The 25,830-nt window shown below is 46.7% G+C and overlaps 2 protein-coding genes across 3 annotated transcripts in view; one reads left to right on the top strand and one right to left on the bottom strand.

The window, feature by feature from the left end:
• Cad99c (cadherin 99C) overlaps positions 1-25,830 on the top strand; it is a 92,107-nt gene that overhangs the window by 5,745 nt on the left and 60,532 nt on the right. The gene's annotated exons all lie outside the window — the stretch shown is intronic.
• LOC139110401 (uncharacterized protein C15orf61 homolog) lies at positions 14,043-18,849 on the bottom strand. Of its 2 annotated transcripts, XM_070670172.1 has the most exons (4): positions 18,586-18,849; positions 16,913-17,045; positions 15,721-15,964; positions 14,043-15,051 (listed from the first exon to the last, which is right to left on the bottom strand). In XM_070670172.1, exons 2-4 carry the CDS (start codon positions 17,027-17,029, stop codon positions 14,924-14,926), a joined length of 489 nt encoding a protein of 162 aa, XP_070526273.1. In that variant the 5' UTR covers positions 17,030-17,045; positions 18,586-18,849; the 3' UTR covers positions 14,043-14,923. The 2 variants fall into 2 exon arrangements, with proteins under 2 accessions (XP_070526273.1, XP_070526272.1); XM_070670171.1 differs by lacking the exon at positions 18,586-18,849 and having other exon boundaries at positions 16,913-17,281.

Below are 25,830 nucleotides of genomic sequence, written 5' to 3'. Positions count from 1 at the left end.
TCCCTCGGCGCGTAGGATGTGTGTAATCGTAACAAAGGGCGAATTCTCATGGCGGTTACAGCACGAGCGAGTCGCCTGGAGCACACGGTCTTTTTTTTCCCACGTGCCAAACGACGGGTCTTCGCGCGTAAGAAAACGCTACCAGCAAAATGCAGACGCGACGACCGTGCATCTTTGCGCTTTTTACGTTCTCAGGAACTGAATATTTATGGCTATCAATTTCCTTTTTTATTCTAATTTTTTTTGTATTTTTTATTTAGAAGAAAATGACGCGCTCGCCTATTCTCGAATCATGTTCGGAGTCATCGTAATAAATTTCCTATAATACGAGGCGCGCGTCAGAAAAAGAGAGAGAGAGAGAGAGAAAGGAGAGGGCGGGATGCAAAAAATGCGGGAATCCTCTTTTGTGCGTCACCGTTGTGCAACACGCGATCGTAAGATGCCGGGTCCCGTTTTCAAGGAATCGTAATTACACGCTCCTCACTCGCCCGCTTTCTCGGGAAATGATTCAAGAACGCACCATTGATCGGCGCGATTAACCGCGCTTCTCGAAATTCCTGCGAGACGGCTAGGAACCGACGTGTTCGATGCGATTCGCGGTATCAGCCTCCAAGATTTTCCTTTGACGGCACGCTGCCGATCGATCGGCGGGTATCGCGACCAAGTATCGCGAGCTCTAAGCAGGCAGTGATAGAAGTCGCGCTCGATGCAGCCCCCCCGTGAAAGAGAGGGGGCGGCGACTTTATTTTCTTCGCGCATAGCAGCGATTACGTATCAGTTTCTCATCGGCGTTAATTAGGCAATTAAGAAAATGATGAGTCCCGACGTTCATGCAAACTCATCTAAGTACACTCGGGTAAGTTTTTCCTGATAGCCGCCGTCCTTCCACGCGAGTTACCGAGGCCTCGGAGTCCGGCGCTCGACTCTATAACGGATAGGAAGTGAAAGGAGAGCCCGTAGTCCCTTCTAACGCTCGTGGTTTCGGATTTATGCATATAATATTATGACACCGGGTATTCGTGCGTGTCTCTCAGGCCATTGACGGTCCGCGGGGAGGGCTAACGTTGAACGAAATGTACAGTTACGCGAATCGCCGCCGAAGTCGGGAACGCCGAGGAGGGAACGGACGGCAAAAAGGAGGCCACCGGCGACCTGACCGTCACCGTTATATCGGCGCCCACGGCGGTGAAGGCACTTCGGTGCTCACCTCGATTTACGACTAGCCTCTCGCAACTTGGCCCCGGCGCGTTGTACCCCCCCTGTCCGTTCGCGCGCCGTCGCGACGGCGTTTCGACGCTAGGTTTGACCTCCTGCGCCTACCTGCTGTCTCAAGTTTACGCAGCTGGTCCGCGGCGTGTCCTGGGGCCGTGCGACAGGTACACGGCAACGAGGTATAAATTAGGACGGCTTGTCTCGACCTGCGCGCCGCTGAATATTCGACGATCCGGAACGAGAATCTCGCGCACCTGCCGCCCGGACACCACTCCCGCGGAAATGTCTCACCCTCCCTCTTTCCTCCCCGATATGTTAGATTTCGCGTGTTACGCTCGTGTTCTAGTACGGGGGAAAGAAAAAATTTCCGAGGCCTTCCCGGTCAAGTACGTGTTTACGCAATTGTAAATCGAGAAACTTAGTTTCGATCGCGGCAAAAAGTAGGGAACGCCTATTACGGGCGTTTATGTAAAAAAGATCGGACGGTATTTCCGGATATCGTCGGGTCCGCGCGATATAACTTCTTGCACGGAAAACTGCACCGGATTGAGTGGCACGCGAGTAGGCCGCTTATCATCCCGTCATCAAACGATTTTCACCAGACGCGAAGATGCGAAGAATAGCAAAGGGGAAGCACGGTCAACTTTCTTGTGCCCCCTGGTAGCTCACGTTTACCCGTTTGCTTTCTAACTGTTGTGTTGCACTTTCTTTCGAGACGAGATTATCGCGCACGTGTACTAAAAAAAGAATCATTTCCCTTTTTCTACCATGATTCTTTTTTATATCTTGATAATAATAATTAAAAGAAAAAGAAACAAAAAAAGATATGCAAAAACTTCATTGCAATTTAAAGAGCTTTAAAAATGTTTCGGAATAAAATTTTATATTCTTCGTAATATATTATAAAACTCTTGATTAAATTTTTTTTTCTTATTTTCCTTAATGAAAAGGATTTAAATTAGACTTCTCTGTTTATATTTTTTTTTCTTTTTTTTTATGTATGCGAAATATTATTCTGTAATTCTAAAGATTATTCTTACCATTCTTTCACTTCGTATTCCGAGCTTATACGCGTGTGCAGTTTCTATGCTACCCGATTAATACATAGGTTCATGTAGGAAGAAGGAAGTAAGGCTAATGCACCTCGCGATTGCTAAAATATCTTTGGAATTAAATTTGCGCGAGTTATTTTCCCCCTTATTATCATCATCATCGAATCTAACAGTCATTTTAACTACGTGTACATCGCGATTCCCACTGAGAAAAGTAGCGGAACATCGCGCGTAAGTGAGAATAATGAAATAAAACATAGAGACAACTTAATTTGTGTCAGTATATCTCGGATCCTTTCGATCACAATTTTAATTTCGTTAAAAAAATTAAAAAAATAAAAAAACTTACGTAAAAAATTTTGATTCGAACATTATAACATCGGTTGTCCAATATATTAATTTCCTTATTTATTTTTATATTTATATTCAAGTCAGATAAAGTTATATAAATTATATTAAATAAATTGAAGAAATAAATTAAGCGAGCGTAGGTACGCGTTACATAAATAAATTAATGCAGCTTCGTTTCGCGATTACGTGATATTTTATTTTAAGCACGATTTCCTCGTGCTTTTATCTAATATTATATTAATTCCCTTTTCCCGCCCTTGGGGACGCGATTTTTCCGCATTCCGAGAGAAACGTGCGCAGGAGGCACGGAATTACCGTGACCGCGAAAGTCGCGAGGACCACCTACACGCCGCGGGATCCGGCTCTAGGAAGTTCCTCGGGTATTAACACGGAAAACGTGACGACATCCCGTGGGCCCGACTTACTTCGTACGCGACGTAAGGGAGCGGCGACACGTTGCATCCGCGTCGGGATCGATGCACCCCGCGGCGAGGTGGGATCTGTTGGCACAGAATCTCCGTCTGTTCCCTTGTCGCCCGACCGTGTAACACGCGGCTTACAATTTGAGAGCGGATTCCGTGAGCAGGCTGCTCTCTTCTCACGTTTGCACGTAGCTCTCGAAATCGCATTTATATTTTAAATGATTAGACGAAAACGTGAGACGGATACGTAATAAAAATTTTTTTTTCTTTGTTTTTTTTTTTCTTTTTTTAAGGACAAGATTCTACATTTTTATTTAGCAACTCTGAATTTTTAGAGATATACTTTGAATATATATATTTTTTTTTTTACCGTCACAAATTCGCGCGACGAGATCACCGCCTCTTGGTTCTGCATATCGCGTTACGGTGTTAATTAATGTTGATGCAGAACTGTTTGGGGAAAAAGACTCGAATTACGATAACATTAGAGAAATCGTAATTATGTTAATAATGGTTATTACGACAGGGAAATACGAGATAAATGTAATTGCGCCTTTTTGCCCGCGAAAGTCCCCCGCTTCACGCTTGATTTCTCCGACTGGGGTTTTCGAGTAAGTAGTATTTTTCCGCGGTAGTGGAGTTTCTATTGTTCTTTGAGTAAAGTACGAAGCACAGAGCGCGCCGGTATTTTCCACAGTGGTACCGAAACGGTGAAAACGCCGCGCGCGTTCCGCTAACGTTCCCGATTTTTGCGCGGTGCGTAAATTATTATCAAATTATTTTCCGTTCCTTGGAAGACGGAAAGAAGAGAGAAAAAGAGAGAGAGAGACAGAGGAGCATCAATCTGTGCTTTCTACGCGCATTAATGCGTGCTAATGTCGGTGATTAGGAACTCGCGCCTGCTCGTCGCGGTCATAAATCAACGTTACAAATCCATAGCCGAGGAGAACGACCCGCCACGCTGAATGCCGTGCCGCATCCGCGTCGTCGCGTATTATCTATCGCTCGCCCGCGTTTGTTGCATTAATTGTCGTTTTGGAATTGCACGGTTACCGTTCCGAGGCGGAACGAGAGGTGCGTGCCCGACGTACGCCGCATCGACGCGCCGCGCTCTCGCGGGTCTCGCTGATAAACGTAAAGCCGGAGGCCCGGCAAATGAGTTCACAAACAAATTTACGTAAACGCGAATTTGCGAAGTTAACGAACGAATAAACGTACCCGCGGCAATTCCGTGATCTCGTCGGGCAATTAAATTCGAGGGGCTCAATACTGTTAATCCTAGTAATTCGCGTTGTTAATTTATTTTTGCAATTAAATTTTTTACATTATGACAATCATCCCTTTGCAATCGCTCGCCGGTTGCGGTTCATCGTTGATTTATAATTTATTTCTATTTGCCTCCGAACGCTTTCCTTTCTACGGATAAAGGGCGCGACTAAGCTCACGGATGCTTTTAGAGCGTACGTACCGCATGTGAGATTTTATGGTAATTCCGCCGTAATAGAATTGTCCGCATTTATATCTCTGAAATGTCAATCCCGGTTAGCGGCGAATGCCGGCCAGGCGGGCACGGTTGAGGGACACTGCGTCAATGGTAGAGGAAGACGTATTCGCTTGGCGCGGAGGCGCGTCTCTAAGCGCGCGAGGAGCGTTTTCCAGAGCGAGTTACCAGTTTAATCTTCTATATAAAGGGCGTGTGTGTGCGCCGCTTTTAAACCGCACACTGCCAACCGGGGAGGGAGCGAGCAGGTCGTAGAGCAGGTAGCCAGGTGCACGATACGACGTAGGATAAGAAGGAAGAGACTACGCGGAGTCGTCTCTTCCTTCGTCGTTCGACGCGGAGGACGAAAGAGAGCGAGAAAGAGCGCGGGTGCGGCGTGAAACGGCGTCGCGTGGACACGAAAATTCCCACCGCGATTCACGGGAATGTGAATCACGGCCCCGGCGTAGATACGGGTGGACAATTGAACTCCGCCGACGTGCAGTCATCTGTGACTAGATAGACTTTAACGGCCGCCCATTTTTCCCTCGTCTATATTTACGACCGTGAACGGAAATATGTAAGAACGCCGGGAATGCGACCGCTCGAAACGCAACGGAAACCGCAGGCCCGGGTTTTCTCCCCCCTTTACGGCTTTCTCTAAAGTTGCAATCGATTGTGCCCGATCTTGCGTCTGTCGACTTACGTTTGAGGATGAGGCCGAAACTTTCTCCGATCGTGCGTTTACGGCGGAATAACGCTTCTCCCTTTTGCCGGCGCGGTCGTAAATTCTCGCATTTAACTTTAATTCGCAAATCTTCTTAGCATTTAGCTTCGATTCGTAAATCTTTCGAGGGGGGTTTGCAAGCCTGTTTTTGAAAGGCGAAATATATATATAAAATTTTTCTTTTTTTTTTTTTTTTTTTGTATCGTCTTGCGTGCCACTGCAATTATCGCGACGTGACTTTTTCAGGCGGTCCAATTATTATCGTGGAAAACGGGTCAAGAGTCTGCTCGGGGTTCGTACAAGTGCGCGACGCGAAGTTTGGCTGACACTCCTCGACCTACTTTAAAAATATATTATTGATCATGCCTAGATCGTTAGCGTTAGACCGGAATCTCGCGATAACTAACAATGAAGAAAGAAAAAAGAAAATTTGCTCTAATTAAAAATTTACGGTTGTCAAATCGGAGATTTTTGCTATTTCCTTAATTCAGAGTTTCCGTTGCGTGTTTGCGAGATAGTTGACGTGTTTAATCAAGTGGCACGGTAGTGCCTCGCGCAAAGTAGATATAGGCAGGGAATACCATCGAGCCTCTCTTACGCGAGACGCCGTAGATTGCTCGAACTCAACAACGGCCGAACCGTTCGTTTTGCAAATAGGTTCATCGCGTAGCTTAGGGTCGATTCATATTATCGAAGTATTTTTTATTTCCCCGCTACGTATTCCACGAACGGAGATATCGCGATGAAAAACTTTTCTTTCAGTCTGCTGTACGCGATTTCGAAGGCTCTGCTCACTGTTCGCGGTGGTTTCTTGCCAACGCAGCGGCGTTCCCGAGGGAATAAGGGGTAGGCACATACGATGCGTAGTTTCGATTATTCTCGGAGCGAAGGCCCGATGGGCCACCGCTCCGTATCTCGTAATTGCAAAGCTGCAACCGCTTCGAAACGAAGATGGAAAACGTTGCGGCTGCACCGGCGCGCCGACCTAACGATCCGATGCCCGCGAGCGTGCTTGTAATTAGCGTCTCGATTAGTCGGTTATGTGTATCGGCGCGACGCGAAAAGGGAGAGGGAGACAGAAAAAGAAAAAGCGAAAAGATCCCGCGTCGGGAAGTCGAAAAATATATCAAACTCGTTCTGAACGCGAGCGAGTCGGGCGTTTATGGTAACGATTCGAAACGGGTCTTTAACTGCTTCTTTCAAAACATTGGGCAAACGAGAAAGAGAGAGATAAAAAGAGAGAGAGAGAGAGAGCTCTTAATCTTGAATTGCTTAAAAGTTATCGATGGTGCTCGTGAGAAAATTTCAAATTGATAGAAGAGCTTTTCAAATTTAATTAAATAATTCCGAGGAATTTAGAACTGGAGTTGTCAAGGAGCGTCTCTTGTTAAAATTGACTTCAAGAATTCTTCTTGAGAAGAGATGTAATTCCGTGCTACCTTTCTCTCTCTCTCTCTTTCTCTCGGCCTGTATTTTCCAATCTTCACCAATCTCACCGCTCTGGTATTCATGATTAAGGTATTTGACGAGCGGTAAAATGTCTTTCCTGTCACTTTATAAACGAGATCCTATAAACGAGATTTCGCGCACACAAGCGACCGGTTCGTGGGATGTTCTTTAAACGGATGCAACCTGTACTGTCACGTCACATTGATCGTCGCGAGATATTTATTGCCCCGACACTGGAACGTAAACTCCACCGTAAATATTACGGGTCTTTAAGGTGCAATTGAAAACGCTTTCGCCTGTGCTCTCGTCGGCTTTTTGTCCCCCGCGCAATATCGATCGCGGGACTGCCGGAGAAAAAAAAAAAAATTTTAATCGAAGTAAGACGGGGGGAACCTCGGGGAAGAGCGGCCGTGAATCAGCTCGTATCGCGCGCGGAAATGACTCGCTGGACCGCGCTCCTTCGGTATCCGTTGAAGTATACATATGAGCGACAAATGTCTCCATTATGGGACGCCTCGCGAGAAGAAGCCCTCATTAAGAAGCTTCGACGCGGAATAAGTCATCGTCGGGGCTGCTTATGGTTGCGTGGCGCATAAACAACTATGCAGAACGACCGTGCCTGCCGTCTATCGTTGCGATCTCGTTGCCGACTCGTTTTATCCCGCGACGGTACAATGGTACCGAGATACATCCGCGTGCCTCTCGCAGGGTGGGAATAATGGCATTGTTCCTCGCAGTTGAGAAGTGTAATAGCGCGCGCTATGCAGATACCCATCCCACATAATCGACGTATTTGACACCCACGTTCGCGACCGTGCGGATGAAGAAGAGCCGGAAGAGATCGCGCGGACGCGGAACGAGATGCCCGAAGACGCGCGGAATTTATGGCACGCTGCCGCGACAATGATTGCCGTTGTAAATCAACCGCGCCGCCCATTCGCGATACGATCTTTTTGTTTTTTTGTTTTTTTTGTTTCTTTTTTTCGAGATCGAAATAGAATTAAAAGCCCAGCGTTATCGAAATCCCCGCAGCCCCTTCAATATTCCCGCGCGATTGTGCGCGCGTCGCCGCAGCTGCGGCCCGTGAGATACGCCGAGGATTGTTTTCCAGAACGTGACGTAACGTTTTATACCGCGAGAAAAAAGAAATCGGGATGTTACGCGGGCTCGGGTCCCCGAGCAGCGCCCAAATGTTCCCATCGTCGCGACGATTCTCTTTATCATGCTCGCAATTAAGTCTCTTAACCGGCCGGGGTATTACGTGAACCATCTGTGTAATTACCAGCTAAATTGATATTTACTTGTCAAGACATATTATCCGCGACACACTCCCACAATTATTCTTCCGTAATCATTACTTTTACCGCGGCGAGATACGGACGGTCGAAAAGTGCGTGGCTTCTCGATTCCATGGAAGAAAATGGGCGAAAATCAAATGAACAATTAAACGTTTCGATATAATAACTTACGACGAAGTAAAAATGCATTTCATTGTAAATTTTTTAAAAAACGACAGGAAATAGGAAGCTGAGCTCGTACCTCACTTATCGTGTAACTCACGCCGTGTAGTTACGCGCGACATTTTCTTATCGTATTTCTTTAAAGGCACCAAGACGAATTAATTTCTTTTGAAAATCGAAAAGTCAATTTCTTTCGAGCGGCTGCCGTGCACTTCACGCGCGTCGACTTCTCGTTAGAGGTAACGGCGCGAACCTCTTGCGTAAACTTCTCGACCCGACCGTGAGACCGGGCGGCACCTCGAGGGAGAGATTAAGAACGTCGGGCCCCGGAGATAATTAAAAGTCGGCCCGTAAACGCGGTAGGTGCAGCGCGCGGGTTTTTGCGAAACCGCCGTCGTTAAAATTTCGCCGAACTTTGGGAGAGCGTACGCGATGTGTAACGCAAGACGTGCCACCACGTCCCGACACTCCTCTTTCGCTTTAATTACTTATCGATGCGGGAGAGCTACCTCGCAATACTTCTTCCCTTTCGCAACGACCAGCGACGATTAATTATATTGACGTAATTTTAGTAGCGAAGACCGAGCTGCGGGCTCACCCTTCCCCTCTACCCCTTCCGTTTCGCCAATTAGCAATGAGAAGACCCGCGCGATCGCCGCAAGCCACCCCGGCGATATACCGTCTTCCCGTTGCGTCGCTCAAATTTAAATTCGACTTAATTAAGTCGATCTCGAAGAAGCCGGGCAGACACGCTGAGGCGGGAGATCCGATTATCGCGCGGCGTCCCGTTTCACCTTCTATACGTTACTTTTATGCATGCGAGTGATTTGCATACGCACGTGTGCACGGCGGCGACGGCGTCTCCGGTTATCCGGTCTGCTTGGTTAAAAACTTCGCTTCGTTTATAAGCTTGGGACGAAATTTTTGCAGTTACGCAGTTTTTATTTAAAAATTTTTTTTTTTTTTTTTTTTTTTTTTAATATAAAGTTATTAATTTCTTCTTAAAATACGTTTTAATAAATAAACGGCCTTTTCATCACATACCGCGGCTCGTGGAGATATTTAAAGACTGTTCGATCGATAGACATCTAACACAGGCGAGCAGCCAGCGAGAGCTGAAGAGACGTTTGCGTAGGGGGAGGGTTCAGTTACCGTCCTGGGGCTAAGGTTCCGTTCGAGAAAAGCGGAAGTATTCTGACGTTCTCACACGGCGAAACGGCCAACGACGATTGCGTTCCCCCGGCATTCCCAAGAGTGCATCGTGCGTACGAGGGAAGATTTGAGATTACGTTATTGCGCCCATGCCGAACGTGACGGAAACGCAGCGATGCATCGGGGTATAAATTCGAGAGACCTCGGCGGACGCTTCCACCATGACGATAGAGATATAGCCGTCGAAACGTCCCCCGTATAATTATCGCCCGTCGTGCTAACGTAATTATCAGTTAACGCACCATGGGGCGAGAGAGAGGGGGAGAGGAGGGACCGATACGTTCGCGCGCGGTCTCGTCCCGCAGAAATCTAATAAAACCCTGGAAATAATGGGCGACCTAGGCCTTGCCTTTACAAACGATTCAATTTTCCAGCCGGTTCCGACTTCCGGCACCGTAAACCATAATGCGCCACGCACGCCGTCCGCTTTTCGCGCCGGCGGGACGTCCGATTTTAACGCGCGCGTTCATTACGCGCTTACCCTCCATTATCTTTGCCCCTCCCCGACGTAACGAGGCAAAACCGATACCGCGGCGATTTATAACCGCCGCTCGTAACCGATGAAATCCCCGCGTTGTACATCTCGCGAAGAGATGCGCGAAGGGATAATTGATTTTCGCCGCGGATCGCCGACGAATTTCGCACGCCGTGGCATCGAATAATAACTGCGGTTATCCGCGCGGTCCGGGTTTAACGTTTTGGTTTGCAACATTGATATATTCAGGCGAAGCGTCGAGATTACGGTTGGGAAGTGGGCGCGATCCTGTCTCGCGGCGCGGCCGTTCCGCGGATTAACCGCGTCGATTATCTTCGCGGATCGATAAGCACGCACGAGCGACGGAGAGAGGCCGCCCCGGCCATGCATCGGCCGTAAGTGACCGCCGGTAATCAACGCGGGGCAACGTAACGCGACATTTAATAATCGCGCTGATCGATCAGGGAACAAAATATTATACCGTTATCGCGGCCGATCGCGACTCGCGGCGGGGACGAGGATAGAATCGCGCCGGAGCGAAAGAAACGATTTCGTTTCGCGGTTGATTTGTGGACGCGCATAAATTAATGCGAATTCAATAGCCGGCGGTAACGAGACTCGGTAAATTAGACGGGGTGGCCGAGCTCTGTGCTATCGCGGTTGGACTCGATGGGGCCGGATGAGGGTCGACGATCGAGAGAGTCGACGGGGCTCCTAATTCCGGCCGTGACTCACGAGCTCTTCGAGGATGCGAGATTATTCGTGTTCGGAGCCGGAAGGTTTCATATCTCGCCTTTCCCTTCTCTCTCTCTCTCTCTCTTCCTTTCTCTCTGCGGTGAAATTAACTTGCCTCCGATGCCTCGGACTCGATCCGACCGAGATAAGGGACGGTAAACCGCGGACGGACCGTTCATCGGCGAACCGGCGATCGTATCCTCTCGTAATGTGCATTTTCGTTCAGATACGTGTGCACGCACTCGTATGCATCCGCGTGCACACGCGCTAATAAATAAATCGACAAGCGTATTCGCGATTCGGCCGATATCCCCGATTCACCGTTGTGACGTTCGGCGGGATGCGATAATGGTAGATACGCTTTCAACGTGCCTCAAATATTTTTCTTTATTTTTTTTTTTTTTTTTCTTTCTCTTCTCCGTATCTTTACCTTTCATCGACTCCCCGGGGCGAAAGAGTATCGAAAAGAATTTCTGTCAGGCAAACTTACGTGTAAAAGAAAAAAACTTGATTTGAGATTAATATTGTAGTTATGAATAAAAAAATTCTTTTCTTTGAGGGGAAAGAAAAAATTTAAATAGCTATTTCTCGATTTTGGTACAAGCAGCTCTATTATTTTTTTTTTTTTTGATAAAAATAAAAGCTATGCCCTTAAAAAAATGACTAAAGAGCTTCCTCCGGATACCATTATTGCATCCATCTGCACCTCACCGGATGGATATGACTGTTGATGTTATCTCTTCCGGAGCGTTATTATTTCGCACGACGCGCCGCTCCATTTAACTTTTCTTTCTGCATCGGAAAGTAGGTACGAGCGAAAATGCGGGCATGACAAGCGCAACGTCACGCGTGCACGCGTAGGCTCTTCGAATTGAAAACAAAAGTGCGATGACATTGCACATTTCGGGTTGCGAGACTTCGCGTAATATTCGCTGAGTATGTACGTAACGCCGTAAACTTAAAGAAGTTTACGGTCACGAGGGCAAAGATGTTTGACGGAGTTAATCCATTTTGGTACGGCTATCAGAGTGCAACATTAATTCTTTGAATATGCAGAAATAATATAATATTTACATACCGTTTTGATTTACCGTCAGAAAGTTTAAAACGCCAAATGAGATTTTCGTAATTTAAGAAAATGTAATCTGCATAAAAGTTGCTCGGTAATGTTCGTGACTTTAATCTTGCGAACTTTTACGGTCGGCGAGACCGCGGACTGTTGAAATGTTTAATATCGTTGTGGGTTTCTGGTTACAAGTAGATACTATCTTTGGAACGGCACCTCGGTCATCGGGACATACAAATATAGCACACGCTTGTGAATCTCGTGCGAAATTAATTACGCGTGATGCAGATTCGCTTTGAGAACGATCTCGGTGATGAGCCCGAGCGTTGAAATTATACATACATACAGAGCGATTCAAACAGTCTGATTATATCCGCCGTACACATTTTTTTTTTTTTTACGCAAAATTAACATAAATGCTTTAAATTACAACGATTCGAATTAGAGCTTCGTAAAATATGCATTTATGTTTGGCGTAACATTAAAAAATATGCAATATTATTATCGGCACAAAACAGAGATGTAATTTTTGCGACGTCGCTCCAGATTAAAAAGAAACGACGCGCTTGGGGGATGCTAAACCGCGAGAAACAACCTTGCAGAAACGGTGCCCTTTTTCGCTCGTGTCGACTGTCCCACCTTTTGTTATTTAGCGCAACTGCCGCGGCGTTCGGCCGATTCCTTATCATTATCGCCTTACCTATCCTGTTCCGCGAAAACGAGAAGCCGCCGGTTCTTTTCCCGCGGGACTCTTTACGGCGCCAGCCGGCCTGCCGTTCTGACAGAAAAGCATACTCCTTACGCGCGCCGAAATGATACCATTAATATGTGCAGTTGCACATTCTCGATATGTAAACTCGATCTAATCAGCATAACTAGCCCTCCGCAACGTTCCTAACGAGCTTCGTAAAATCTCGGCCTCCCTTCCGCGCCTCTCTTTACATCTCCCACCTCGTCCGCTGTTCCTTTCCGGTTAGCTCCGCGAGGAGATCACCTGGAGCGAGGGGGGACGCCCCCCTCCCTCGAGAGTTCGCTCAACCGATTCTCCGGCGCGCTTATCGTATCGTTACGGAAAAGGTTGCTTTATCTACCCGATACCGAGCTGTGTAGCCTCCACCTAAACCGGGACACGCGAATAATTCCGCGCATTGAACCGATTAACGATCGTCATGCCTGAATTGATTCGCAGGACTCGGTGATAAAGGTTAATTAATACGAGATGCCTTTAAGACTAATTTACCGGAGGAGAGTGCGAACAGCATTGCTCATACGTGTTTTTAATTTTTTTTCCTGGTTTTTTTTTTTTTAACATTTTTTTTTACGATATCTCCTATCGCTTTTCAAGCAGGTGCTACTGCTTTTGTCGCGTTATCAACGAAAACCAGTCGACCCCGCGTGGGACTTTAATCCTGTTAATTCTAGGGCGGTTTACTTGAAAATATATCGCAAATAAGAAGCTTGCACTTACGAGTATCTAAATGTTTCGTATCTCGAAACAGTTCTACGGTTCATGTTTCTCTTTTAATTGGTTTCACGATAAAGCCACTTTCGTGCTTAGGCGGGAAATAATGCTCGACCGAGTGCGTTTTTCTTTTTTTTTTTTTCCTTTTGTTTTCTCGCGATACTACTCGGATTACGCCTCGTTAATGGAAGACGGGGAAATATTGCGTGTCTTAAAAAGACCAAGGGGGAAGATCGAAGAGACGTGTCTTGTCACGGCACAGGTGAAAGTCGGCTGAAGTGCCATTGTGAAAGCTAATTAATATTTTCTTTAATTCGACTCCTTATTTATTCCATTTGTTCGTCAACGCAATCGCCGAGTGATAAATGACCCACTCGGCGAAGTGCACCGCGACGTGTGTCACCGGCCGACGCCGGTAGCGTCGTTTGCATTGGTAAACGACGGAAGCTTTCGAATGCATGATTAACAAATATCGGTGGGGAGGAAAGACGCGAAATGTCATTGCGCAACTTCACGCTTCGCCGACGAATTTTTACTTGTTGCCGGTTCCGCGAAACTCAAATATCACCGCACCTGCTGATAACGCTTTTTTTTTTTTTTTTTTTTTAACCCGGCCTTCTCGCGAGGGGGGAGAAAAAATCACAGGTCACTGCTGGTTTTCAGCATTTAACTTTCACCACGTTTCTAGATTCGATACGGTTGCAGGAAATGCCGTGATAGCTTATTATTAATGTTTTACGATAAGAAAAAAAATGGAAAAAAAAAAAGAAAAATCAAATTAATAGCTAGCGGTTGTACAGTTGCAACTATTGTGCATACTTCCCCCAAAGATTATGTCGCAGCTTAAAAGCAGTTCGAATCCTACGGTTGAAGAGATACGTATTTCTAATTATAGGAAAATAATTTTAGTATTTGATTTTCGAGGTCGCGATCCGCCGTTATCACCGACTTGACGCGTCTCTCGGAAATGATTTATGCCGAAAGTGACGCCGTATTTTCGGCGCCTGCCAATTTGTATTAAGATTCGTCGCTCGCTAATCGCAATGTCGATCTTAATTAGTAATTATTATCACGTCGGACACGCGCGCTCGTGTATTCCAATTTTAAATCCCAGCGAACGGCGACGGGAGAGGGCTTTTGTTAATGCCGCGCGCATATTTTCCGGTAGCGAGTTCGGGGCGGAGAATCGCTTAGCCGAGACGTTAATGCATCATCGGATCGCGGAGTTGATTAGAAAACCGTTCTACCTATGCGCGTTCGCACCTTGTTCCACGCATGGATCGCCGGCGGCCATCCTCATTAACGAGACCGCGCGTTATCGGCGCGTCGTCGAAGCTTCTAAAGAGCTCGCGCTTAGATTCTTCACCTGACGCGAGACTATTGCGATCGCCCGCGGACTCATATACGTGATTGGCAGCATCGCATTGCCGCTGAAAGCCCTCGCGATTTTAATTGACTAACGGGTGGGGATCCAGCGCTACTTATAGATTAAAGATGACCAAGCCGATTTATTTACTTTTTTTTTTTTTTTTTTTCTTTTCTTTTCTTTTCTCTTCCCCCAATGATCGACTGAATTTCTCAGCCGCAATTCGTGATACGGCGTCTTAAATCGCTCGCGAATACGCAGAAAGAAATATCCTGCTTAACTCGCCGGGAGGATGAGTGATGAGGAAAGGATTAAAAGGAAAAAAAAAAAAAGAGGAAACCAAAAAAGCGAGAACGTTTGGTTTAGCTCTGTATTTCGTTGCTGCTAATATTATTTCCGAGGGAAACCGTGACGCGAGAACTCGAACGTAGATTAGCGTCGCGGGTTACGAACCTCAGTGCGACGAGCCTTTGTCCTCCGGTAGCAAGAAGTAGATCGTCACGTCACCCCGAGGCGTTTTCACGATCTCGCGGTGCCGGATAAGTTGCGTCGCGGCCACTCCGTACATCAGGGTAGGGATACCTGGTGGCATCGGGCAAAACGTGATCAGGCAAGAAGCCAGAAAGGGAGATTATCGAGTCGTCGCATTGCTGAACCCGTTTGCCGTGGCTAATTCCAGATCGGTAGAGCACTCAATAGGACGAGACACTGGCCGTGGAAGGACGACGTCGTCGGTCGTCATTCCACGTTCCTTCTCGTTGGGAATTAAGCGAAATGAGACCGCCCGGCGATACGCGACGCCTCGCTCCTCCGATCGTTGCTTTAGATCATGCGAACCGAATTCAATTAATCAGACGACGGTCACGGTGAATTTATTGGGAACGCATCGGAGCCTCTGCTCGAGCTGTCAAAATCGAATTTAATTAGTTAAATTAAATTGCGCGAATCTCGTTACTTTATATACTTAATCATTTATTTTTAATAAGTCGGGGAAGGGAATGGGGAGGGGGGGATATATATCATCGGTAACGTCTCTGGGTCAGTAATGGATTCGCGGTTTCAAAGCGCTCGAGAAATCTCGTTAAAATTAATATCGACGATTCCGTGACATCTTGCGCTCGCGGTAATTATAGGATTTACGGTCTCGCCCGGCTTATCGCGTCCGATCGACGTAGAAGCGAACAAGGCCGCCTTTCCGAAGGCGGCGGGTACCCTACGTCCTCCGCGTTCGGCTACTTCGGCGCAACCTACCAAGGTTCAATATCTTGATCGCCTTGAAGAATCTGTCCTCGCCGCTGAGGTCCTGCGCCGGCCGCTTGCTGCAGTGATACTTGATGTACGGGAAACAGCCGGTCCTAAGTACGTGATAATTGCTGCCGCCCGCCGGCCAATTGAAGTGCGACATTCCCCGTTGATCGTTCACCACGTCGGCGTACCGGACGAAGTACGAGGTCCAGGGGGGCTCGCCGATTTGCAATAAGTAGCTCGTTAGGACCTGCGCCGCAAATACCGCAATCACGCCGGGCCACTTTGCGCACACGCTTCGGCCTACGATCGAGGAAATATCCTCGGGGATCAACGCGAGCACGCGGGACAAAGTCGCGACCGTTACCATCCCGTTACCGTCTCTTCCTCGGCGCGTACGACTCGTTAACACAGCCGTCAGCGCGGCTGGCCCCTTCCGGCTTTCCGTGTGTATAGAAGAAATTAACCCGTCGCAATGGAAGTATCAAACGGTTCGGATTTAAAAAAGAAAAAGAAAAAAAGGAAAGAGAAAAAAAAAAAAAAAAACCCCGTGACTGCCACTCGGAAACGACCGGCCAGTCGCTGTGTCGTTTCTCAACGCGATCATATTACTTGTACATTTGCCGTTTCACGTTACTGCAGAAAAGGGATTAAATTGCACCGTCGGGAGTAACTTTGCACCGTAGTAAAGTAGGATTGTAGAATTATCCGACGTTCGGGAAAAGAATGGGCGAAAGAAGTACAATGGGACGTTTGATAAAAATGCTGCTGTTTAGGGAATCGTAATAAATAAAAATGGGAGAGCAAATCGGGTCGCCGCTTCTCGAGACTTATGCAGATCCGACTTTAAGGAGATAAGAACTCGTTCGGAAAACGAGTTGCAGTTTGCGCAATCGCTCGATTGGAATAGACAATATATTCGGAACGGTGGGTTTTCAGGATTCGTTTGAGTGGGAAGATTTGCGGGGTTTTATCGATTCGTGCAATCGTGCAATTCCACGGGAATGGAAACACGCGAAGTATAACATATGACCGTGTATTGTTACGTAAGAAAGTGTACGGGGGGAAAGTGCGCGCGATCTTCTGAGAAAAGATCTCCGTTAGGCCGATAAAAAAAAAAAAAAAGAAAACACAGGACGCGTGAGATAATTAAAGGAGCGGCCGAATTAATTCATGAGAAACCGAAAGACACACTAACCTCCGATGCCAATGGCTTTTTCTTCTTCTTATGAAAGATCTCCGTCCAGAGATTAGCGTATCTCGTAAACAATGTTCTCCGTTCACTGCTTAGGTTGACGATAATCCGCGATTGCATCTCACCGATTAATTCCCTAATCACACGTGTGTAATCTTTGTTGATTTCAATTTTAATCATTTCGAGAAAAGAAAAGAAAAAAAATCTAATTCTTATTAATTTTACCGAGGAGGGATATTTTTTATTAATTAGAGATCGCGGAAGTACAAGAGCAAAGCGGATTAATATGGAAACGTATATATATATCAAGCGTAATTACAAAGCTTATTATAAGACGTTTGATCATCAAACATAATACCTTTCACGTTCTTTGAATTAATTAATGTTATAGAGAGAAACTTATTAAAATAATTCGTAAAGCGTACGGACGTAGAAGAAATGGGATAACAATTAAAAATTAGGTCAAGCGTCTGAAAAAATTTTTTTCGAGGTACTTCAGTGCGATATAAATTTTATTACAAAAAATAAAAGTGAAGTGAAATTTCTCTCTTCGGCTAATTTTATCTTGTGCAGCTATCGGAATGAAATTCCGCGCGCGGGATTAAGGAACTTGTAAAAAAAAAAGAGACTGATAAAATCGTTATTATCGATAGGAAAACCGATCCTGGCGTCATCCCAGAGACACGCGACTGAAATCATGCCGATGACGATTCTGCGAGAGTCCGCGTATTAATAAATGACGATAGAAGTAATCGCGACGTGTTCAATAGTATCGCTTATCGGCCCGCGGGGCAGGAATTCGTCACGGTGCGTGTCGTTCTGCCTTTCTAAAATAAACGCGCGGCAAGAGAACCGCTCAAAATGTCAAGGTTAACGAGGCTCGGTACGATCGCACGGAGCGGGGCCGATCGTGTCCCGCGGTGTAACGTTAGCGTTTCTGTCTTTTACGCCTGTTCGCGTCGGAGCGGAATGAGTAACAACGTAATTGATGGCGCGCGCTCGCGTCAACTTTTGCACATCAGCGCGCGTGAATTTGCGGCAATGCGGCTCTGATTGCTTCATCGTGGTAGCCGCAAAAGTTCCAGGAATATACTTTGAGCGATGGGTGTCGTAATTGTACAACGACGAGTTTCCCGGTTGACGGTCCCGCGCGACGAACGTGCCTTCGCATTTGTCATCCTAGCGGGGTTCGTTTCTTTTTCCGGCCGCCAATTATCGCCGATTATTCCGATGAAAAATTACCGATCGCGTCGCGAGGCGATCCTGGGGAAAGCTCATTCGGGGACGAGCGAACGCTTGTTCCCGAGCGTGCATCGGCGGTGAAGTCGACGGAACTGATAGAACGACGGACAATCGGGATGCAGATTTAATCTCGCTCGCGTTGCGAATCACGATAACCTTTTGATTTAATTTTCTCTCTTATTGTTACGATAACATTTGAGGGCTCTCATCGCTAATTTCAACTTGTGGCTTCGGGCGCGCTCGCGAGCGTTTAATTAATACTCTCGCTCCAGATACCGCTCGAACAAAAAAACGTAGCGCGTTTTTGCGCGATTGATTCTTATCGCCGGCGTTAATAATTCCGCGAGCGCCGCTAACGGAGATTTATCGATAATCGCGAGTGTCTCGGTGACATTTTTAGATTCTACCGCGTTTGTAATTTGTCGTGTCTATACCACGAGGGGGGTTTCCGCTCTCTTTTGCGCGTGCGTGAGACTTTCGTGCTGATGAACAGATGGCCGTAGTCATTGGGACCAGTCGATGCTGTCTGCCTGCAGACTCCGAGCTGCACCTCACTTAGCACAAACGTCACCGACGTCACTAATACCGGCTCCCGATCTAGCGCGCGTGTGCTCTTGCGCGTGCATGCAACGCGTACTATTATTTTCCTTCTCGACCCGACGAAAACCGAGACGAGGATAAAGTACTACCGCGGCGTGTGCTAGTGGTTACATAATCGACGTGGCACGAAACTCATCAGCGCCGTCGCTCGATATCCGTCCCGTATGGCGGTCTCTTTGAAAAGTTCTCCCTATCCGATTTAGTTTGAATACTTCGCGCGCGACTGATAATAAAATAATTAAAATAAAATAACGCGCGATATCGTAATCAGAAGTTTTTTCTCTTTTCACTTTTAATTAAATTAAGTTTATTTTTCTAATTTACTTAAGTTTAATTTTTTCCCTAAGTAATCTTTGTAAAATGAAGACGGGAAAATTAATCTGCTGGTCAGCGCGACGAGTAATACTTTGTCGCGGATTCTTTGTATTTTAATTACTCCGTATAATTTACTTTGCGAGGACTGAGACGAGAGCCAAAGTTACGATGACCCAGGTTAATTTGTTGCCGTGGGTTTTATGTGCCGTTGTTATACTATCTCGTAATTTTCGCGCGACAGGCGTGGCGGTCCACGCTAAAGCATTCCCTTCAATGAACCGTCCAATAATAGACCATTAAGAAACGCGAATGAGAAGACCCTTCTAAGCACTTCCAGGTGGTAAATATACCGGCCGCGGCTACGTGGCTTGAGGTCAGACTGTCAAGTAGTAGCCTTGACGGGCTATCATTCTCGGCGAACTTGCGGTACATCTTGTTCTCTCATCTTTATCCGCGCAAACTTTTCTCGTTTCTTGTTTACATCGGCCGTAGAGACGGACAGTTTCTCTTCTATCGAGCAAAACGTTTTCGACGCGACGTTGCGACAAGCGGATTTTGATTCTTACACGTTTTTGGATTTAAAGAAAAAATGAAAAAAATGATAGATAACATAAAAAAAAAAAATAATTAAAAAAAAATAGTTGTGAACTTAATCTCTAACGCGCGACTCTAACACGCGCGAAAATCATCACTCGAAATAATCGTCTCTAATGCGCAAAGTTTTAAGTTATAATACCTATTGCAATTCAAATGTTATCCCTCTCATTTTATAGAGCTGAACAAATATTTTATCGTCCCGAAAACCTCCTCGGAAGAGATTGCTTATCTAGACAGCTTATTCCCCGAGTGCTTTTACAATTTCACCTCGGTTATCTTAGAAATTTATACGCCGGATGTACGTAGGCGATAGTTCGTGCGATATATTTTCTATTTATTCCTACAAGTATAATTCGCGACGCGATATACTTTTCTCGCAATTTACTTATTTCTAATTTATTAATCGCGAACCCTCGCGACGTATTAATTGGCCACCGTCCGCGCGCGCACGGCGTAATAATAATTTGACCGTTTACCCAGACTTTTCCTTTTGCCTCCTCTTAATGAAAGCACTCCGGCGATGTTGGTTTTCGCCGCCGGCGGGGTATCGATTCGGAGTGGACTAGTTATACGGATGGCAGCTGCGCGTACCTACATATGTATTACCGAAGGTCAGAGTGTGCCTGACCGACAATGGCGTTGCATTTCCGCCGGTGTGATTTATCGCGCCTGTCGCGGTCCGATTTGCGCGTGACACGCTCAGTCACCCAATTTCGCGGTAACGCGGGTACGCGGTCCAGTTAACAAACCGGCGCGCTTCTGCCGGTTAAACTTTTCCACGTGACATTAACAAATGATAAATCTCGTTCATTTAGTTGTCGCGCGGCAACGGCAGAATGGCTATGACCCAGAGAACGATGCGTTTCGCATAATAATCTTCGCGATCTTTCCCTCGGCGCATTATGCTCGTTATGATTCGGACGGGCATTGTGAATCGTTATCTTTGATGTACCTCTTTATGCGCCGTGCCTTTGTAGGCACGTACGTATCACTTTCATCGGGAAATTTTGAGCGGCACGCGAAACTATGTCGGGGAGGGGGAGAAGGGATTAATTATTCCCGAAGGTCCTCAATCTCTGCGCGTTTCTTTGATAACAGCTTTAATTTAAACCGCTATTTTATTTGTCTCCGACTTAACGAGCGGGCCGACTATTTCCACGTAACATTTTAACGACGCAAGTAGTTAAGTCTTTTTCTTTTCTTTTCTTTTTTTTTTTCTCTCGTGTGGTTGAAATCCCGAGTGCTCGTAAGTCGAAGCGGAACGCGCGTATCATTACGCAAAACTGGCGATAGAGCCGCTTTAAATGAAACTATCTCGCCGACGATAGCGCGAACGAGACGTCGCTTTCATTCTGTTCCAAATGAATGCCATCCCGATGGCCGTAACGCCCGGCGAAGTACACGCGCGAATCTGGACCCATTCGCGGGAGTGCCTTATCACTCTGCGCCCTTCGAGATTCTCGTTCGCGAACGATCATACCGAGTCCTGCGCCTCCGGTTGCCACGCCTAACGTCGTTTTCGCATACCGTCGCGACTTATACAGCGCTCCGTAAATTACGACCGTATCTCATTAACATCCACGTGTTTATTATAGCTGCGTTACGTGCCATTAACGTGCGCGAGCGACGACGGGGGATGCTTACATTTGAAAGTGATTTTTTCGATAATTAAAGAATGGACTTCTGCGTTAGAATTTTTTTTAAAGAAGGGAGTCAAATGATAACGCTTTATTCGACTAAACTACCGCGTTGCGGTTTCCGTCGCAAAGTTGAGTATTTCGACGGCGAAGTATCGGGCAGGTAGTGGTAATATCTAGTAGTAAAAAAGGCGACTCCGTGCAGACGGAATTTGCGCGAAGACGCCGTCAAATTGGATTACCTCGTCGTTGCCAATTTGATACGAAAGAGAGACGCGGGAAGCAGGCGCGTATCTGCCGGCGGGCAGCCGCGATTACATCGCACTTAATCGACTAGAACGTCATAAAGGCGTCGGCTCCTCTCCGCCGAGATTCATCATCAGGCGACGCGCTCGCGTAGACGGGCGGAATGTAATATATTCATGTTGGCGTACCGGACGCTTCAAAGCGCGCAGAAATACCGCTAACTAACTCCGGAGAAGAAGAAGTCTCCGTGAACTACGGCATTGATCTCGGACTCCTGACGCGATCTGGGAAACTCGAGTCTGATGCCGTCTGCATCTTCAAAGGGGAAGAGGAAAAGAAAAAAAAAAAAAATTCGCGGTTTAAAGACTCCGGCTGTTTCAGTCGCCGTTACTTTATCCCACCCGAGAGAGAGAGAGAGAACAGGGAAAGAACCGCGTTTAAAACACTCTGTATAATCGCGCATTTAACACTTTTGACGTAAACTGGTATTCAATCAACGTGTCCGCAACGGTGACGAGAGAAAGAGAGAGAGGAGGAGGGGAGGGGCACGAAATTTCTTAGCGCAATAACCGTACATCAAGGCGTTAGCGTTTTATCTCGTCTCGCGCGACCGCCGACAATGTCCGCGACTTTCCTGCATTTTAAATCGACGATTTTGCGGGCGGCGGTTGTACGGTAATACGATTTTCCCGTTCCTCGTCGATTTCTCCCCTTTCCCCTACGGGCACTGTCAATACGATAATCCCGCGTGCGCGCTTTTACGCGGCTCGCATCTACGTGCGTGTCCCGCGAGTTCGCGGAGACGCGAGAGATCACGCGACACCACATTGCACGCACGAGACGACCGTCTCTATGCATCGGCTGTCTCGATTTCCGCGAGATAAACGACGTAACGACCGTTCATGCCGCGTCCTGTCGCATCCGCGTCGCGCGTCTCGGAGACGATGCCCGCTCCTTCATTATGCGCGACACACGTTGGCGCGCACGTGTAATCACGCAGGCGTCCCTTCTTTTTTTTTTTTTTCTTTTCTTTTTTAAGTCGCGGATGAACGCATACGACGGCCTAACGGGACCACGGCATTGGGCGTCTACGCGCAAACATCCGTAGAATATCCGATTTGTTCCTACACCTTATACGTGTGCGAACGCACGAGGCGGGGAGTATTTTTTTTATTTTTTATTTTTTTTTTTATCCGTGAACGCGAATTAAATCCGCGGATGCAACGTGAAGTTTTTAACGCTGAAAAGATTTACGATGAAAATATTTAGAGATGAGAAATCGCACGACTATATTCGATACTGTTTTTTTTATTTTATTTTTATTTCCTTTCTTAATTTTTATTTGTGTAATTTGATCAATTTTATGAAGCATATAAAGTTTTGGAGTTATATTCAGGTGTTTTACGAAAGTTAGATAATTTTCTTTATGAATTTCTCACGGTTTAAGACGCTGTTATTGATACTTTCTCTCAGGTTCTTCATTTCCGCGCAAGAGAAGCCCGTCCGTTCTAATTTATCATTATCTAATGCAGCTATAAATTAGAATTTCGTTTCCTCGCAGTGATTTAATAGTTGTCCGATCCGAAATTGAAAGAACCGCATTACCATAATCTAAAGCACGCCTTCCGGCTGCACGAAGTAATTTGCCGAGAGGTCAGCCATGCGATTTCGATAGTCGTGACCGAACACAATGTGAAAGGATAACGCATTATCCTTTTCAATGCAGGATCTTTTTTTTTATAGATTACTCGTCATTAAATTTACGATAAAGTAACGTTAAAAAGAACATAAATTTTAGTCACAATTTTAAATATTACATAAAAAAAAAATATATATATCATAATATAATTCTTCGCGTTATTTCTCGCAAAGGAAAACGTCAAACGTTCATCTTAATTTATTTATTTTTTAGCGGCGCAATTTTTTTTTTTCTTTTTTCCCCCCTCGACGCGTCCTAACGAGCTATCGCAGTTAAGGGATGCTTTCTTCAGATAAGTGTAGAGAACAGAGTCCGAGGATCGAAACTGCGCGTTTGCATAATGAAGTTTCTCGCCGAGGACTTAATGGCGATTCGCCGGTCCGCTCGCGGACGCGCAGCTCCTTTTTTGCCGAGGTCTGCGGTGCCGGTGCGGTTCGCGGTCGAAGCGGGATCCAATAAGAGAACAGTAGGCAGATTCAGTTTCTGCGGCCTCTCGGCCGATCCCTGTTCCCTTCGGTTTCTCTTTTTCGCGGCGGCGATGGGAGCGAGCGTTACCCTTCGGCTATGTACCGTTCCCCGAGTGTTAACCCTTTCGAAAAGAAGTCGGTGAGCCCTTTCTCTCACGGTGCCCTGCGAACCGGCGCGCCGCCGCCTTCCGGTCGGCCAGAGCGGAATTATCATTTTATCGATATCGGGAATCCGTCGTCGTTTATGCCGGGACCTCGTCGTATATACTCGCGTCGGCCTCCTCGCGTGGGAGAGAACGCAGTGATATGTTCGCGCCGTAAATGGATAACTGCCTGGCTATCACAGAAGTGCGAATAACCTTTGCACTTTTACCTCGAGCCCTCTCGCCGTAAATGAAAAAAAATATATAAAAAAAAAAAGAAACGCAACGGAGAATTTAAAACCGAGTACACAGCAACGGGAATACAGCCCTCCGGGTGTCGCGCGAATAGTACACGTGTCACACGTGTCCCGAACCATGGAAATGGCTTAGTCGACGTTCTATTGACCCGATATGATCGCGTTGGGTATATCGAATGTCGATAATAATCACATTGTTGTTTAGACAATGCATCTCGTGACGCTTTCGCCGGGACCAATATTGATTTGCGCCTGTACCGCGCGTTATACTGATTTAAAAATGACTTCGCCCCTGGGATCGATTAAAATAATCCGATTGCATTATAAGTATACGTGTTTAATGAACCGAATGAGAAAAGAAAAAAAAAAAATTAATCCTATGCGAACGGGCTCTGCTAAATGAGGCATGTTCTTATTTGCAATCATTTCACGTCGACTTAATTTAATGTACCGCGTAATTCGCGAAATATTCGTCGTGCGTTTTCCACCGTAAATGAGAGCTTGTAATTAAATCAGGATGCTATTTCCGGCGGACTGCACTCTCCATTATTATCCCCGACCGTACGGATGTACGTTTGTGACGTAAATTGACGATATAGAATTCCAGCGAACGAGACGTACGTCGCAGACGATTGTAAAGCGCATAACTCGGCAGAATAAATAGTCCGCGTGTGGACGCGAAGTACGACTGGTGAGAGGAACCTAAAACCGGCGCGGGCGTAAGAGCGACTTGTAAAACAAAGACACGTAGAGTTACTTATGCAATTTTTATAGATTCCGCGCTGTTGCTTGGAAGCCGTAGGATTGCCGCGGGACTTCTATCTGCTTTGTCCGGTCGGTCGAAAAAAAAAAAAAAAAAAGGGAGGCTCACAAAATGTCGGTTATTCCGCGGCTAATAAAGACTGCAATCTTCCACGATAGCCTCGAGTTCTGACTGTCTTCCGTTGGCAGGGCGTATTACCGTGGAGAGCACTCACGGGCACCCACCGGCGAAACGCATACATCATGAGGGATGTATGACGCTCTAAAGAATGGGATGCATCTCTTATCTTGTCGAGAGATCATCGCGTGTAATGCGTGGCTTTCATCTTCGAGCTTCAAATCGAGTTGAACAGTGCGCCACGTTAAAAAAAAAAAAAAACAAAAAAAAAGAGAGAGAGAAAAAAAACCTGCGCGACCAGCGATATCGTCGGCGACGCGCGATGTAGGTGGTACAAAACGAGTGACTCACGCCCGCGCGTAGCGCGCTGACGACGACAATTTCTAGCTATTGATATTTGTTTAATTAATAAAAGTAATTACAAGTTAACGTTCGAACGTGCGAGGCAGAAGGGAAACGCGGTCGGGTCTCGTCGGCACGAACTACGGGATTAATTAAAAATAAATTCGGCCGGTCGGGAGAACCCGGCGGGCGCAAGTTGCGTCAGCTGTGCGCGATAGGATGTCGTTGATCCCGGGCTCTTTTCGTCGCGGCAGAACCGTCGATGCTCTGCGGCCGCGCGGGCCTCGCGCGATCTGCAAACCGCGGCGAATCGCTAACCGCTCACACGCTCGCACACGACGCGAGAAATTTTACGACCGCGAAAGCACGTCGCGGCGCCGATCCGGCGAGCGGCGTTCATCCGTGGTTTTTGAGGTTGATCCATAAGAAACCCAGGCGGTTCTCACTTTTGCGAGCGGGATTGCCGGGCGTGACGCTCGTTTCGGCAGAAAAAAAA

Source organism: Cardiocondyla obscurior, linkage group LG20 (genome assembly GCF_019399895.1).
Source record: "Cardiocondyla obscurior isolate alpha-2009 linkage group LG20, Cobs3.1, whole genome shotgun sequence".
Classification (NCBI taxonomy): Eukaryota; Metazoa; Arthropoda; class Insecta; order Hymenoptera; family Formicidae; genus Cardiocondyla; species Cardiocondyla obscurior.
Note: the sequence above shows the minus strand (reverse complement) of the source record. Positions and strands in the feature narration are given on the sequence as shown.